The following is a 16355-nucleotide window of genomic DNA, read 5'->3' on the forward strand; positions in this document are numbered from 1 at the left end:
AGGGGTCCAGTGAATGACCTTTTGACATCAGAAAACTCCACCCTCTGGTTATGCTAGTGCCTCCATTTTTGGACATGCATCCTGTGACGAAGCCCATAAATCAGACACGCTGGTACAGAGCGCCAGCTACCTCACCTTTCCCCACTTTGAGTCACCTTTCTCCACACCTAAGACCACCCTGCTTCTCTACCCCACAAAGACTTCAAGCTCCTCGCCTTCGGGAGGCACATTTGAGATTCATTCTCCCATCTCCTCACTTGGCTGTGTTATAAATAAACGCCTTCTCTGATGCAAACCTCAGCATCTTGGCATTTGGTGATGCTTGCTGCACATTGGACAAATGAATCCGGTTCCATAACAGAAATGCTTACATCTATATATTTATATTGTACATAGAAAGTTTTAAAAGTAAAAAGCTTATCTGCCGGGAGCCAGTGTGAGGAACTCCGCCCATGGTAAAGGTCATGAGGAAGGGGGCTTGGCATATGCAAAGGCGTGATCAAGCCTCAGGAAACCCCCTGTTCCCGAGCATCTACCCACAAAACCAGAGTCTATTTTATTGTCTCACCTACACCTCTGAGTTTACGGGGGGCTCTCCCCCATAACCATTTCTCTCGGAGAAGGAATTAACCTGCAGCTCCAGTTAATAAAAATTCCTGGGTGTGACAGGAGTGTTTCAACTTACAAACTCCTCTGAAGGTTCTCTAGCCTGCCTGAGCGGGTTTGTCCAGCCACATGTGATTGTTTACAGCCTCCCAACCATGAGAGGCACGAGATGCTTTAAAACTTTCTAAATACAGACTCTTTTGAGAAGTTACAAAATTATTAGTATAGTATAGTGGGTTGATTAGAAATTATATTGGTGAAGGGTTTTTTCATTTGTCGTGCCAATAATTACTGCTAATTCCCTGCCCTGGGTGTGACAAGGGTGTCTCAGGTCAAACCTCTCTGCTGACAGACTAGCTTGTGTGACAACCTCTCAACCATAAACAGCACAGAGAGTTTGGAGTATTTGGAAAGTCTTAATTAGCATAGGGCTTTTCTCATTGTTGAGTCAATGATTGCCACCAGGCCTCCATATCCTTAGGCACCTGGGAATATATTAATCAATGTATTTGGAATATAGAAAAGGAAATATAGTAGTTTTGATGTTAGCAATACTAGACTTTTTGAGTTAATGAATTTTCTCTTTTGTTATAGATCACTGTACTTTGTTATAAATCACTGTGTCCTTGCTATGTGAAAATGTAACCTTATCACTATCTTAAGACTAAGTAGATCTTAAGGGGAACATTGGTGAAGGGTTTTCATTTGTTGAGCCAATATTTGCTGCTAAATCTCCATATTCCCTGCCCTTATAATGAATATAACTAGCATATAGGAAAAATAAGTGTTAACCTTTAAGATTAATCATGTTAAACCTTAGACTAAGTAAATTCCTTTCTTGATTGTAACTCACAACACCCTCACCCTATAGGAATGCAACTTTATTTGGAGGGTGGTGCCTGGTTTAAGAAAAAACACCCTTGGAAAATATAAGTTTTTTGGTTATCAGAAAGAAAGGATCACAAAATGTCAGCAGGCCTCATGGCCAGAAGATGATGTAAAACCCATAAGATCTTTGTATAATTTTATATGAAGCACCTGATTGTGACAAGGGTCAGGTCTGCTGACCCCCGCATGACTCTGTATTCATCCCTATGTATAACAAAAAGTATATAAGCAAAACTGAAAAATAAAGAAATGGGATCAGTTTCTGGAAAGACTGATTCCCCCATGTCGTTTTCTTCCCTTCTGGCTGAATTCCCATCTGGTACGTGGGTACTCACCAAGCCTGCTAATTTTGCCTGGGCTTCTAAGATCAGACCGGGGAGGCCTCAGTGCCTCCTCTCCTTCGGGAGAACAGAAAGACGCCTGTGGCCTACGTAGGTGGTGATTGGTATTCCACATAAACCAAGTTACTCAGCCTCCTTTGCTCCACTAATTTTCCTACTACACTATCCGTTTCTAATCTCTCTATATATCTGTAATTAAATGTTTTTTCCTAGGACGCCTACTCCGTCTCCCTTTAGAATTACCCTGGATCCACTGGAGCTGGAACCCGGCAATTATCGTCATATCATTTACCATGAGAGGTGAATAACAGGTGTATGTGTGTGGTGTGTGTGTGTGTGTGTAGTGAGAGAACCAACAGTAATTACTGCAAAAAAGAAGACAGTAAGAAAGAGATGGAGGAGACAGAAGAAAAGAAAAGAAGGGAGGGAGGGAGGGAGGAAGGAAAGAAAGTAAAAAGATGGAGGAGGAGGAAGAGGAAGGGCAGGAGGAAAGGGAGGGAGGGAGGCAATGATCTCGGTCCATGTCTCACATGGCTCCGTAGAGCCCACAGATGCGTTATAAATGCTTAAAGACACTAGGTAAAAAGATCCTAAGCTTATGATAGCTATTTTCACTTTACATTGAACAGAAGGAAATTGTCAAAAGGAGTTTTTGCACTTGGGATATAGAGCAAAACGAAAATTTAGTCTTATTCGGACCCGGTTTCCATATGATACGTCAGTCAGTCAGTTCAGTCACTCAGTCTTGTCTGACTCTTTGCGACCCTATGGACTGCATCACACCAGGCCTCCCTGTCCATCATCAACTCTTGGAGCTCACTCAAACTCATGTCCATTGAGTTGGTGATGCCATCCAGCCATCTCATCCTCTGTCATCCCCTTCTCCTCCTGCCTTCAGTCTTTCCCAGCATCAGGGTCTTTTCAAATGAGTCACTTCTATTCATCAAGTGGCCAAAGTATTGGAGTTTTAGCTTCAGCATCAGTCCTTCCAATGAATATTCAGGACTGATTTCCTTTAAGATGGATTGGTTGGATCTCATGCGTAATTCTCATTCAATTGAGTATCGATGCACTGGGTATATTAACAAACAAAGACTACATCTTTTCCACACAAAATCATTCTCTGGGGTTACTTCTGTTTAATCAGCACTAGGGGAAACGTGACAATACCTGTTCACTGAATGGAAGACCCTGGAGTGGCCACAGTGGGTGAGGGTGGGGAGAAGAAAAGTGAGCACAGGAAGCAAGTCTGTGGGACAGGGTGGTGAGGGGCCCCGGGTGACTTGGGAGGGGCATGCAGGGTCCAGGCAAGGGTCTCTGGCCATTCACAGTACAATGACAGCCGTGGTCTTCTCCTTGGAGGGGGAGGGGGGCACTGAATTCTCCCCCAGCAGATTCCTCTCTGACCCTTCTTCATCCTGCTGGAAAAAGAAAAACAGGAAGAAAATCAATCCTTGGGAGGCAAAGGATGGGACAGAGTCAGCTCCATTTGGCAATCAGGCAAAGGAAAGAAGGAGGGAAGGAAAAGCTGATGGAAGAAGGGGAGCTAGACAAGATCTAGGCCAGAAAAGAGAGAAAGTGCGGAACTGACAGCAAAGAAGCAGGGGAGGCAGATGTTAACCCAGGACAGAGTGATGGGGTCACCTTCCCCAGACAGCGAAGGGCAGAGCCCAGCACAGGGAAAGGCTGAGTGAGGGGAGCATGACCATGCTCAGCCGTGTTCCTGTCCCGCTGTCATTCCCTACAGCTGAGCCGGCCAGACCCGCCCTTTCCCTGTGTGATGTGTGTGCTCAGTCGCTTCAGTTGTGTCCGACTCTTTGTGACTTAGTGGACCGGAGCCCGCCAGGCTCCTCTGTCTCTGGGATTCTCCAGACAAGAATACTGGAGTGGGCTGCCACTTCCTCCTCCAGGGGATCTTTCTCCCTAACAGCTCACCAGGGCCCGGGAGCTCTGGCCACAGAAGCTTCGAAGACCCACGCCCAGGGAAGCCAAGGACACAATGACCTGCAGAGCACAGATAGCCAGGAGCAGAGCCCGGATTCCTAGGAACAAATCCTGAAGATAAAGGAGAAAAAACAGTTACAGTTAGGAGTCAGCTCCTGTGATTCCTCTGTTACTCTCATCTTGCTAGGAGGTATCAGAGTCTGTTCAACTAACTCTTTCTCACCCAGAAGCAGATTGCATTTTCCAACCACAGGGGCAGCCAGTCTCCATCCTATTTGCTTGTCTGCAGGGTGACTTTACCACACCATGTGAAGAGGTGGAGACTATTGCTCAACCGCCTGGAATTTGGAATCAAAGCCTGGGAATGCTTTGATCAACAAAATACAGTGAAAGTGACACTAGGGCCTGGCAGCTTCCATTGCCTACATCTTAAAATGCTAATAGTGGGATGCTGCCTATTGTAACCCGGTTGCCCAAGCCACACGGAGAAGCCATTGTAGCCTCCCTGGCTGGTACTCCCCAACTGAGCCCCCTGACATGTGACCCTGACCCTGACCCTGCTTAATGCCATCTTGGCAGTCCAGCCAATCAAACTCCTGGATGACTTCACACCCAACTGACCCATGACTGCAACTGCCTGAGAAAACCCAAGTGAGGACTGCCCGTGTGAGCCTAGTCAACCCACAGAATGTGAGACATACTAACCAACTGCAGTGTTAAGTCACTGCATTGGGGGGCCGTGTGTTACCCAGCAGGGGATGTGTGATAGCAGTCACACACCAGGAAAGACAGAAGGGTGGCTCATGATATCCTGTCCCCTCTTTGCTCCTCATCCCCTTTGATTCAGGGAATGATCATGCCCAGAGATCTGAATGGTGTCTTCAATTTAAGTTAAAATCTCCTGAACCAACAACGTCAGATGAGGTCCACGCTCAGAGGGCCTCCGTGTCTGCTCTCTGGTGCCCCAGTCCCCCAATTTACAGCTGTGATGTGTTCTTGGAAGACTGACTCTCCTTTCTCACCATCAGCATTTGCATGTATCTTCTGCAGTCCTCCTCCTCCCACGATGAATAGGAACTTCTTTGCTGGTACCAAGAGGTGGGGGTGACAGGGACTAAGGAATCACACACGGAGCTGATGTCATAGAAGCCATCATCTTCCCAGAGGAAGCTATTCACACAGAAGACGACAGCGGCCACAGCTGTGGCAATGCCAGCCAGGGTGAGCAGACCTGATGCGCAGCCCTAGAAGAGAGAGGTTCAAGAGGCGGTCCCCCTCCATGGATGGCAGAGCCGTGGGGTCCCGGCCTCAAGCCAACCTCCTCTTCCCCAGCCTCCTGGCCTGGGATAAACCCTCCCTACCCCTCTAGGAAAGATCTTAGGATATTTGAAACCAAAGGAGCGAAGACAGAAAAATAGAGCAGGAAAACAGACGTCGTAGGGGGACAGAGGACAAGGTGGGGCAGAGGATGCCTGACTCACCGAGAGTTTGCCCCGGCGTTTCTCGTGGACAATGGCCCCAACGCCTGCTGCAATGGCCTAGGAAGAGAAGACACCAGAAAAGCCCGCCAGTTGACCGTCTCCCATCACACTTCTCCCAACAGGCCTCCGAACAGCCAGTTTGAAGCAGGATCCAAGAGCCATGCAAAAAAACTTAGCAGACTGACAGGACTCCATTTACAACCACCTGACTCTTCCCAGCCATGCCTTTAAGAGGAAAACGGAGGATGGAAGGGTTTTGCCCACCCGCTAAGGCAGCCTCCTCATCACTGTTGTTCAGTCACTAAGAGGTGTCTGACTCTTTGTGACCACATGGACTGCAGCACACCAGACTTCCCTGTCCTTCACCATCTCCTGAGCTTGCCCAAACTCTTATCCCATTGAGTCGGTGATGTCATCCAAGCATCTCATCCCACCGGCGTCCTCATAACATAAGGCATTTGGTCCCTGGGCCTGTGGTCTCTTCCCCTGATCCCTGACCCAGATCCAAAGGAACTTTCTTTCTCCTTGTCCATGACCACTTGCCCCCCAAGGAGATCACAGCCCTTCCCTCCCATCCAAGTACTAGCCAGGCCTGACCCTGCTTAACGTCCAAGGTCAGATGAGATCAGGCGTCCTCAGGATGGTATGGCCACAGACTCATAACCCCTTTCTTACTCACCACAAACCCTGCCCACAAGGCACAGCCCGAGGCACGCAGCCGAATCCAGGGTCCCAAGTAGAGAAGCCCACCGAGCGCACAGCTGATAGCCCCGAGCAACAGCTGGGTCACCTGCAAGAGATAGGGAAAGCCACGCCCCTTCCCATGAGCCCACACGCTCCCGGCACAGCCACCCAGATCCCAGCTCCTGGAGAGCACAGCTGATAGCCCCAAGCAACAGCTGGGTCACCTGCAAGAGATGGGGAAAGCCACGCCCCTTCCCATGAGCCCACGCGCTCCGGGCGCAGCCCCCTAGCTCTCAGCTCCTGGAGATGGCTCCCCTCTCTTGCCCTGCCTTGACTTCTCTGCTTGAATTCTGGAAGTTCTATCCATGAAGCAGTGCATCCTGCTTCTCCCTCACCCCTCTGACTTGACAGCATTTTATCCATCATTCTTTCCTAAATCCCAGTTTTCCTAAATACCACACCTTGTCATCCACTTGATGCTTCCTGCTTCTTTTCTCCTCTTTTTCTCATGGGAAGCCCACCATCCTGTCCAGGATGGGCCACAAAGACCTCCTTCCAGAAAGGAGTGTGGTTGGCTGACAGCCTGGGCTTCCCTGGTGGCTTAGACAGTAAGGAATCTGCTGGCAATGCAGGAGACCCAGGTTTAATCCCTGGGTCGGGAAAATCCCCTGGAGAAGGGAATGGCCACCCACTCCAGTATTCTGGCCTGGAGAATCCCATGGACAGAGGAGCCTGGTGGGCTCCAGTCCATGGGGTCACAAACAGTCAGACACGACTGAGCGACTTGCACGCTTCACTAGCTGACAGCCTGCAGTGGTCAGAGTCTTCAGGGTTCCCTCATCTTTCAAGCCGAAGGCACATTCTTTAGGGATAGCTGCCCAGCAAGGACTAAGCAAGGTGGTGGTTCAAGGGCCATTTCCACCTAGAACGGGACTCCTGTAGTGGGCAGTCTTTGCTCCCAAGCTCCCTACTGGGCTACTACAGACCTCATCAGGGCTCCTTCAAGACCTCCTCTCTCCCCCTGCCCACTCCTGCCCTTTTCGCTGCATGATATTACACCCCAGTAAACCTTTTGCACACCTAGCTCCCCACTGGGTGTCTGTTTCCTGGAGGATCTGACTATCATGGCTTCTTGGACGTCACCACCTACATGGACATCATCAGCTACATGTCCTGCCAGCCTCTCAGATTCATCACATCCAAATGCCAGACCCCACCCCCCACACTGCCAGGGTCTGCCTCACTGACTTCCAGCGCTCCAGTCTTCTGGTCACTCTCACTCCAAACCTCAGCATCCTCTCAGACTCCTCTCCTCTCTGGTGCCCCAAGTCCACCCACTCCCAAGTGATCCCACCCACCGAAGACTTGGACTCCTCTCTCTCCTCCTCATTTTTGCTGTAACCTCGCAGATGCTGACCCTCCATACTTCTTACCTGGACAGCACCTGGCTGGAAGGCTTCCTGAAGCTCGGGTGCCTACCCCGGAATCCCTCCATGTCCAATCCTTCCCACCATTGAAGCTGATCCAGGACGAACTCTTCAGCCAGTCACTCAAGGCTCTCAGCAATACTGGTTTATATTTCCAGTCTAATCAGCCAGGAGTCCCATTCTCTTTACTCTGACAGAACCTGCCCTATGCTTTCTAGCTTCTTTGCCTTTGTTCTAGGCATTCTCAAAACCTGAAATTCCTTTCCTCCCATCCTCCACCTCTATCTGTTAAACACATTGCTTCTCCATTCAAGGTCTGGCTCATATGCCATTCCTTGCAGGAGGCCCTCTGGAGGAGGCCGTCCTGTCTTCCAAGCACATCACCTGTTGTTGTTCAACCACTCAGTCGTGTCCAACTCTTTGCAGCCCCATGGACTGCAGCACACCAGGCTTCCCTGTCCATCACCAACTCCCAGAGCTTGCTTACAAGCTCATGTCTGTTGAATCAGTGATACCAAACAACCATCTCATCTTCTGCCACCCTCTTCTCCTTTTGCCTTTGATCTTTCCCAGCATCAGGGTCTTTACCAATGAGTTGGCTCTTCGCATCAGGTGGCCACCTGATCTACCTTTACCTCTAGGCATTTGTGTAGCCTGACCCTTCTGAGGAGTGCTGAGCACCTTGAGGTGATCATCGAGGGATTCTGGCTTAAGCCTTCCCCGCAACATGCCTATCATATTGCCTGGCATCTGTAGGCCCTCCGTCCACATGGGTTCAAAAGCCTCCAGTGATCCTCCCACCTGCCCACCCCTACCTCTGGCTGGAACTGCTCATACTGCACCAGAGAAGCAATCCCTTACTTCTTTCCATCTCAATCTCTGTGTCAAAACTTCCAAACAAGTGGGGATACAAGTTGTGAGTTTTCATGGGGATTTTACCCACTTTCTTTTCTCACATCATATTGGAGAAAGAGTGTTACCTGCCTCTGTGTCACTTTGCTAACCCACCTCTCCAGCCAGCCCACTCTTACCCCTAGTGCCAGCTGTCCATAGCCTATCCTGGCCTTGGCAGGACGGTGAGACAGGCGCTCCACCAGGGAACTCCCAGCTTTTAGCAGTTGTGCCAAAGCGGATTCCTGGTAGATGTGGATGTCAATGTGGGTGGGCTGGGAGAGCGTAGAGCCCACATCAACTCCATTCACAGTCAGCGTGTTCTGGGCCATCCTTCCTGCTGGGGAGATGTACAGGAGTGAGGTCTGAGAGCTGAGGAAGAAGAAAAGGAATACACAGCATGAGTGCAGGGTAAGAAAATAGTCTCCATGTTAAGTCCCAGCATGTGAGATCTCAGTTCTCTGACCAGGGATCAAACCCATGCCCCAGCCTAGAAAGTTCAGAGTCTTAACCACTGAACCACCAGGGAAGTCCCTGATCTTAATTTGGAATACAAATCTGAATCATTTGTAGAGTTTTCACCACATGTATCCTGGGATCTCTTCCCCAAATGGTCAGATACAGTTTGTCTGGGGTTTGGGATTAACAAAGAAAGGAATCTGAATTATTTTAGCAGCATGGTGTGTATATTTACACATAATGCTTTTATATGGTAAAAAAAAAAAAATCAAAAGATAAGTAAGTGTATACTGCTAAAATCCTCTCTCCTATTATAATTATACCAATTATATATCTTTCTCTCATAGCCAGATAGTTACCTTCCAGGCAGAAAACTATTACCATTTTCTAATATGCTTCCTGTGACTGTTCCAATCCACTTCTATGACTATTGCAATATTGTTAATTCTCCCATTATGACTGTGGTTGACTTTCTTTTCATCTTTAAGCGCCTTTTTCTTCTTCTTTTGTGAGCTTCCCTTTCATATCCTATGACTGCCTTGTTTTATTGTTTTGTTTTGGTCTTTACAGGAGTTCTTTGTGTGTTTGAAAAATTACTATCTGTGACATGACTTGCAGATAGGGCTTTAATATTTGTAATTTATTTTTGACTTAGCTTGTATTTTTATATAATCAAAATTTTCAGTCATTTTTTCATGATTTCTGAGTTATATAGCATACTTAAAAAGGACTTTGCCATGTCAAGATCATAAAATAATAATTCTTCCCTGTTTTCTTCTAAGTGCTTTTATGTTTTCAGTTTTCACATTTAAATGTTGATCTATCTGGAACTTACCTTGTAACCTGGGGAAAAATGGATCCATTTTTTTTTTAAGATGTTAAACTTCTGAAAATATATCCTGTTTATGGAATGCATCATCTTTCTCCCACTGATTTAAAATGCTCCCTGGAGCAAAAGTGAAATTCCCATAGGAAACCAAGTCTGTTTTACTATTTAACTGGCCCATTGGTGGATCTGATGAGTCATGCACCATGACCATAAGTTTTAATTATAAATACAGAGTTTAATATTTAGCTGAGCTATTTCATTGACCCCCTCACCATGTTACTTTTCTCTTTGATGGCCACTTTTGCTAGATTACTTCTCCTTGCGTATTTTGGAATCAACTTGCCTTGTTCCAAAAGAAATCCCCTACAAGCAATTCTCATGGTCATCCTAATGATCACTGTTTAAATCATAGCATTATTAATAACGATTCTAATAACATCAGTGAGGACGATAAATTTAAAGTCTTCCCATCTGTATTGTATAAGCTTCTCAGAGCAGCTTCATGCTTCACCTACCTGGCCTCCTGTGAAGGATACAAGTCGGGTGTCTGATGATTCTGCAGATGCACAAGGAGGTTCAGACCTGTTCACAGACCCATCCCAGGAAGCCCAGTCAGAATTCCAGCCAGATCATCCTTGGACTCCAGGAATAAGCATCATATTAAGGCCCAGAAAGTGGCTTAGGCTCCAGCTGCCTCCAAGTCTTCTGGGTACCACCTCTTTCCCCCAACCCCCCAAGTCCTCTGGGTACTGCTACCTCCCCCCTCCACCCTCCTCCAAGCCTCTGGGTACCAGTACTTCCCCCCTACCCCCTCCAAGTCCTCTGGGTACCACCACTTCCCCCCTCCACACCCCCCTCCCAACTCCAGTCCCCAGATCAGCCTGGATTCCTGCTCTTCCTCTGAGCCAGGCCAGCCCCATGAAGGTTCCCTTTCACGCCACCCTGACTTCAGGCTATGGAGCTCTTCCTCACAGCCCTGGACCCTCCTCTCTGCCCAGCTCCTCCCTATTCCCCCTCAAGCTGGAGAGAACCAGCCAGAGCCCATGCTATACCCTGGGCCCTCCACCTTCCACCTTTCCTACCAAAAGACCTCTCACCAAAAACCCTCCTTAGCCTCAGCCACCTCACCCCTGGAATAGAGGCATGAGGCACTAGGGAAGGACAGCCGCCCAGTTGATGTGGCCAGACATGGGCTCCCGGCCCTCCCCAGGCATTTTTCTAGGGTCCCTTCCTCTCGCTAATGTATCCCTCCCTTCCAAGCAGGTCCTAGGGGAACCAGGAACCGGGAAGAATGGCATCCTGTGAGACAGGATGGGGGCTTTGGGGACTGGTCTTGGAGCCTCCTAGAGAGAGTTGGAGGGTGGGGTTTGGTGGTGAGTGTCTCCTGGAAGGGGGGATCATCTAGGCTGTAAAGGCTCTTCTCACCTGCTGTCCTCTGGAAGCCAGCGGCCGAGCCGGGCAGAGCTGGGAGGAGCTGCCCAGAGCTGAGACCCACTGGGGGGTGGGAGAGAGCAGAAGGAAGGGATGGAGTGATGAGGACATGACCTTCAGCATCTTGACTTCCCAGAAAGAAGCTGGGCCAAAGGGGCCCCTCTAGGGGGGTTTGGTCTTGAGTAGACAGTCAGGCTGGCCAGAGAAGGCAGAGAACACACACACACACTCTGGCAGGTCCATACCTACTCAGACAGCACACACACTGGGGGAATCCTTGATCAGAAAGCCCCTGCCCTGGTGGGGACAGGAGACAGAATGGCCTCTTAGGGTTTCCTAGGGCTGGTCAGCTCTTCCATCTCCCAGGCCACCCACCTGGCCCTTGCGCTCTCCCAGACACCAGAGCCCAGCTTTTCCCAGAAGCTGGAAAACCTTGGAGGGGCCCTATGCTCCAGCTGGGAAGTTGCCTCATCCTTCCCTGCTGGCACTCCACCAAGTACCTCCCGCTTCTGCCTGCTCGGGTCTCCCCAGCCCTGCCCACCACTCTCCACTGCCGGTCCCTGAGGAGAGCAGGTAAGGCAGGTCCATAGCCTGGGAGGACCCTTTCCCCCAAGACCCTTCTCAGAGGAGGCCCCACCCTGCCGCCACAGGCCCTCCAGAACTTGCTGGGCAGGGAGAGAGGGAGGGACCAACCTCCCCTGCAGAGGAGGGGCCTCCAGGAAGGTACAGGAGTGGGGGGCCAGGTGCACTGATGCCAAGTCGTTCCCACCTTTGGTCTCCATCTCCATCCATGGCTTCATCCTTCATGCTGGGTTGGTGGGGTGGGGAGGGCAGTTAGAACAGGACTGAGGAGCCATTGGTGAGGAGAGAAGTATTTAGGGGTTGCTGGAGGGTCCCCAGACTCAGCTAGGGAACAGCTGCTTCAGGAGAAGTTCAGCAGGCAGCCAAGACTCGGTTCTGCCCAGCAGCCAGGGGGCTCCAAAGGGGAAGAGGCAGAGAGAGGAGCCAGGGGCGGGGGTACTGGGGTGGCACAAGCCTGCTGGGGGCAGAGGGGAGAAGTGAGAACTCTGGGCCACGGCCTGGTCCAGCCCCCAAGGTGGTGGGAGGAAGATGAAGGGAAAGTCTGGGGTGAAGGGGAGGCCCCATGAACCGAGCAGTGGTCCCAGCCTCTGGAGACTCAAGCATCCTTCATGAGATGCCCCCTCAAGACAGGTCCTGGGAGCTGCTCTGTGACCCGGGGTGGTGTGGGGGGTCTCCGCCAGCTCCTGTGGAATCCGTGCCAACCTCCTCCTGCCCACTCTTCACCCCCGACACTCCCTTCCTCCCTGCCAGGCAGGTGTCCAGAGGCATGGAGACGGTGGACCACAGGGAGGCGGCCCCCAGGGCTCCCCAGCCTGTCTGCATCCAGCTGCACTTCCACCACGAGTCGGGTCTGGCCAAGCTCCTGCTGGGCGGGTGCTCCGTGCTTCAGCCCTTCCTCCTGCCTGGGCCCCACGCCACCTCCAGGGCCCTGGGCCACCACAGGCTGCTGGTGACCTGCTGGGTGAGTAAGGCTGCCAGCCGTGAGGGGTGCGGACAGGTGCCCAGGCTCCCCAGACCTGGAAGGGGAAGCCCCTCTTCTCTCGCTATGCAAGCTCCCTGCCAGCCTCACTCCGAACAGGATGCTAAGCCAGTCTTATCTTCTAACCGGAGATCAAGTTCCTGCTTTTCCCCCCACTTACCTCTCAGTGAGAGCTGTAGGTAAGGTAGGTTATGGGCTGAAGGGTGCAAAGGAGCCCCTGACCATTTAAAGTCCCAGCTGGGAGAGCCCTGAGTTCATCCTCTCCCTCCCCTCCCCTCTTCTCCTCTGCCTTCCCTTCCCCCCTCTTTTTCTCTCTCTTTCATGAGGTTCTAACTGTTAATACCTGGAGTGGCAGGTCTCCCAAAAGCTACCCTGAGACTTAGGCACAGAGGGTTGCTCCCGGGATCCATGTGCTTAGGTTTCTCATCTTTCAGGTGATGCAGATCATGCTGGGGGTGCTGAGCGGGGTCCTGGGAGGATTCCTCTACATCTTCTCCCCCACCACCCTAAGGAATTCAGGAGCTCCCATCTGGACGGGGGCTGTGGTGAGTGAGGCAGGAGGACAGTGGGAAGAATGGACCCGAGGAGGGAGAGGCCGCTACCATCGACCCAGCAAAATGTGGACTGTTAGCACCCGAACACAACTCCAGCTCCTCCAGGCCTATGCCCTGCTTCCACTGACAGCAACCAGCTGAGCCAAGGGCTGGGAGGGCCACGGCCACTGGTCAGCTCTCCCAGGCTGCTGCCCAGGGCCTCTCCCACCACTTCTCCCACCTTCAGTAGGAGATCAGCTGAGGATCTTGGGCGGGCTCATCTCTAAACTCCGGCACTGCTTTGAGATGGGGGAGGCAGGATGAGCCGGAGGATGTGCAAGCCAGGGGCACCTCCTGGTGGCTTTGCATGGTCCTCTGCGGGTCCTGCACACCGGGCTCTCGGGGGAGGGGGGAACCCTGGACCACAGTGGTGATGTCAGCAGAAGGAGGTATGCCACCTGCAGCAAGAGATGGGCGGGGCGGGTCATGGTAGGACCGAGGCACCCTGTATCCTGCCCACACTCACAGAACAACAGCAAAGCGCACGTATGAAGAGAGGAGCCAAAAGTAACCATCCTCATCCACCCCATGGCAAAAACACACTGAGATGAGCTACAGCGTTGCCAGACAGGACCCTGATCCATCTTTCCTCCAGGATTGACCAGGCTTCCTGTCCTGGAAGGCCCGCTGGGCGGGAGGCTGAGCTGTTGGAATGGGCGCCCATGCCCACTCAGAGATGGCTGACCCTCATCCTGTACCGAGAGCTCCTCCAACAACCTGGACCTTCCACCCCACCACCCTGGAGCTTTTGTAAAGCCCCTGGTGCTGCCTCGAAAGAGAGAGTTTGGAGAGGGGAAGGAGGGCTCACTCCTGACTTGACCATGAGCATTTGTCTGATGTCTCCTAAGTAGAGGGTCCTACAGCCTCAGGAGTTTTAATTCAGGCCTCAGTACTCTCCCCGTAATCTTACAGACCACAGACCTCGGGCCTGTGTGGAGTGCTGTGGGGAAGGGCCAGCTAGATGACTATGGGAGTCATGGAGGAAAAAGGAAGCAGGCAGCTGGGGAGGAGGCAGGGGATGGGGGAGTTGGGGGTTCTGCACAAACCCTGCAGCTTCAACCTCTCCCCAGGCTGTGCTGGCTGGAGCTGTCGCCTTCATTTATGAGAAACGAGCTGGCATCTACTGGGTGAGTTGGGGAAGGGCAAGGGTGAACACCAGGGCCAGAAGCTGGAGGCCTTCCCAAGCCTCCGGCTCCATCACACGCCCCTCCCCCATTCCCACCCCTGGCCCCAGGGTGGGTGCCAGAGAAACTGAGTCTCCAAGGTCTCTCTGTGTCTGCTCCTCACCAGGCCCTGCTGAGGACCCTGCTCGCCCTGGCAGCCTTCTCCACGGCCACTGCCGCCATCATAATCGGGGCTAGAAGATTCTATGTGTACCGCTTTATTTTCTATAAGGGCATCTGTGATGTCTCCCCCTCCTGGAGGCCCACAGGGGCCCCCAGCCCCCTGAGTCCCGACCTCGGGAGGCTGCAACAGTGCACCGCCTACGTGAACATGCTGAAGGTAGCCGGGCGGGGACACACAGAAGCAGGTGGGGGACAAGGTGGGGGCAGTCCGACCCTGGACGGGAGGGAGGCGGTTCATCAAAGAGGGTGTGACCTGTTCTGCCCTGACAAACAGACACGGCAGTGAACAAAACACAAGCAGTCCCTGCAGTTTGTGGGCAGTTACAGATCCGTGGGAAATACAAATGTCGAACTCAGAATAAATGAGCCAATAGAGCTAGTATTGCACATATGGGACAGGGTGTGAAGGGGTTCAAGGCCCGTTTAGGTCTCGGAGTTGTCAGGGAAAACAGATCACTGCCCAAGCCTGTCCCTTTCTGATGAGGAAACCGACGTGCTCTCTCCATGCTACAGCCACAGACCCCCCAACACAGGGCTCCTTCTTCATCCCACCTCCCCAACCCTGGAAGCTACAAATGTGGGGAATGGGACAAATGGGGTGGAGAGTGGCCCTGTGCCATGCAGAAGGGGGACACAGACTCCACGTGGCAACAGCCACTCTGGGGGCTCACGGCTTTGGGCCTCTGTCCCCAGGCCCTGTTCATAAGCATCAATGCCATGCTGTTAGGGGTCTGGATTCTACTGATTCTGGCATCTCTGCTGCCCCTGTGTCTGTGCTGCTGGAGAAGATACAGACATAAGGAGGTGAGTCCCAAAGCTTGTGTGGTGGGGGCAGCAAGGGAACAGGACTGGAGAGTGGGTGGTTTGGGGAGGAGAAAAGGGTCCTTACAGAGAGTCTCAATGGGAATGATTCCTGTCTTTCTACCCCCATGGTGGCCCAACCCGCAGAGCTCCTATCCCTGACTAAGTGGTACCCAGTCCAAAGACCCTATGGAGCCAGGGATGTGCGGGTCCATGGTGGGACCTGGGGCTCTTTGCATGAGGCTGATGTCAGATCCGATTGACTCCAGAACTGAGCTGCCCTGGAGGAGAGCGTTTACACTTTCTCTCCCCCATGGGCTGTCTCACCCTCTCCTTTTCCTTTAGAAAAGAGACCTTCCCTTGGAAGAAACTGCCAGAAGTGAGTGAGATCCAGCCCTGCCTCTCTGGAGGACTCATGCCTGGAGCTCCCGCCTGGACTGGGTGTCCAAGCATCTGCCTCATGGGAGAAGAGCCAGGCCAGGAAGAGAGGCTCTGTCTGCCCCAGTGATCCTCCCGCATGGCCACAGCCACCACCTGCTCCACCGTCTCAGCTGTTCTTGCCTATTTCCAACTCGCCTTCACCACCTGCCTGCCTCATGCCCCTCTTGAGTACTGATGATAATAAACTCCTGTACTGTTGCTCCCAGCTTCTTGCCTAGGGTATTTCTCTTGGTTGGAGGAAGACAGAGGAGAATGAGCCAACAGCAAAGCTAGGAAGATCCTCCCACTCCCAACCCCTCTCTGGGGCTAGAGTAGCCATCCCTGAAAACAGAGTCTCTTTAAGGCTGGTACTGGGAACTCTAGGTTCAAATACCCAGGGATGGATGAAAGGAATGGAAACTCTGAGCCAGGCTACTCACAATTCAGAGTTAAGAGGGTAAATCCTTGACCATTTGAGAGTTGGACATTTTTTAATTTTGACTGGAAATATTAAGAATTAGATAAGATAACACTGAGATGCAATCATTTCAGAAATCTTTTTTTATAAAGCTAGAACATCCAACATTGTGATGAAATACAAACCTTGGATACTTGTCCCACAAAAAAGAAAGGGGAGGGGAGGCTTCCCTCAC

General features: G+C 51.6%; 2 protein-coding genes across 9 annotated transcripts; one reads left to right on the forward strand and one right to left on the reverse strand.

Moving 5' to 3' along the window:
* Window positions 1–2937: 2937 nt before the first annotated feature.
* TMEM176B (transmembrane protein 176B) lies at window positions 2938–11093 on the reverse strand. Of its 8 annotated transcripts, none has more exons than XM_040260404.1 (8): window positions 10976–11093; window positions 10066–10132; window positions 8403–8634; window positions 5940–6050; window positions 5261–5317; window positions 4802–5023; window positions 3771–3890; window positions 2938–3256 (listed from the first exon to the last, which is right to left on the reverse strand). In XM_040260404.1, exons 3-8 carry the CDS (start codon window positions 8592–8594, stop codon window positions 3161–3163), a joined length of 798 nt encoding a protein of 265 aa, XP_040116338.1. In that variant the 5' UTR covers window positions 8595–8634; window positions 10066–10132; window positions 10976–11093; the 3' UTR covers window positions 2938–3160. The 8 variants fall into 8 exon arrangements, with proteins under 8 accessions (XP_040116338.1, XP_040116339.1, XP_040116335.1 ...); XM_040260405.1 differs by having other exon boundaries at window positions 2938–3253; window positions 10976–11086; XM_040260401.1 differs by having other exon boundaries at window positions 8403–8602; window positions 10066–10190; window positions 10976–11081.
* A 380-nt stretch (window positions 11094–11473) lies between these two features.
* TMEM176A (transmembrane protein 176A) lies at window positions 11474–15928 on the forward strand. The gene is made up of 7 exons (XM_040260410.1): window positions 11474–11554; window positions 12314–12524; window positions 12977–13087; window positions 14206–14262; window positions 14426–14638; window positions 15175–15285; window positions 15628–15928. Exons 2-7 carry the CDS (start codon window positions 12330–12332, stop codon window positions 15667–15669), a joined length of 729 nt encoding a protein of 242 aa, XP_040116344.1. The 5' UTR covers window positions 11474–11554; window positions 12314–12329; the 3' UTR covers window positions 15670–15928.
* The last annotated feature ends 427 nt before the right edge of the window (window positions 15929–16355 follow it).

This window comes from Oryx dammah, unplaced genomic scaffold, assembly GCF_014754425.2.
Source record: "Oryx dammah isolate SB20612 unplaced genomic scaffold, SCBI_Odam_1.1 HiC_scaffold_18, whole genome shotgun sequence".
Classification (NCBI taxonomy): Eukaryota; Metazoa; Chordata; class Mammalia; order Artiodactyla; family Bovidae; genus Oryx; species Oryx dammah.

What these genes read in the sequence shown, in the direction of transcription:
- TMEM176A (XM_040260410.1), top strand. Translation starts at nt 12,330, where the DNA reads ATGGAGACGGTGGACCACAGGGAGGCGGCCCCCAGGGCTCCCCAGCCT. An exon ending in CCATCTGGACGGGGGCTGTG is followed by an intron (nt 13,088 to 14,205) that starts GTGAGTGAGGCA and finishes ACCTCTCCCCAG; the next exon opens with GCTGTGCTGGCTGGAGCTGT. An exon ending in GAAGATACAGACATAAGGAG is followed by an intron (nt 15,286 to 15,627) that starts GTGAGTCCCAAA and finishes CTTTTCCTTTAG; the next exon opens with AAAAGAGACCTTCCCTTGGA.
- TMEM176B (XM_040260404.1), bottom strand. Translation starts at nt 8,594, where the DNA reads ATGGCCCAGAACACGCTGACTGTGAATGGAGTTGATGTGGGCTCTACG. An exon ending in ATGGACAGCTGGCACTAGGG is followed by an intron (nt 6,051 to 8,402) that starts GTAAGAGTGGGC and finishes TATCTCTTGCAG; the next exon opens with GTGACCCAGCTGTTGCTCGG. An exon ending in AACGCCGGGGCAAACTCTCG is followed by an intron (nt 5,024 to 5,260) that starts GTGAGTCAGGCA and finishes TCTCTCTTCTAG; the next exon opens with GGCTGCGCATCAGGTCTGCT.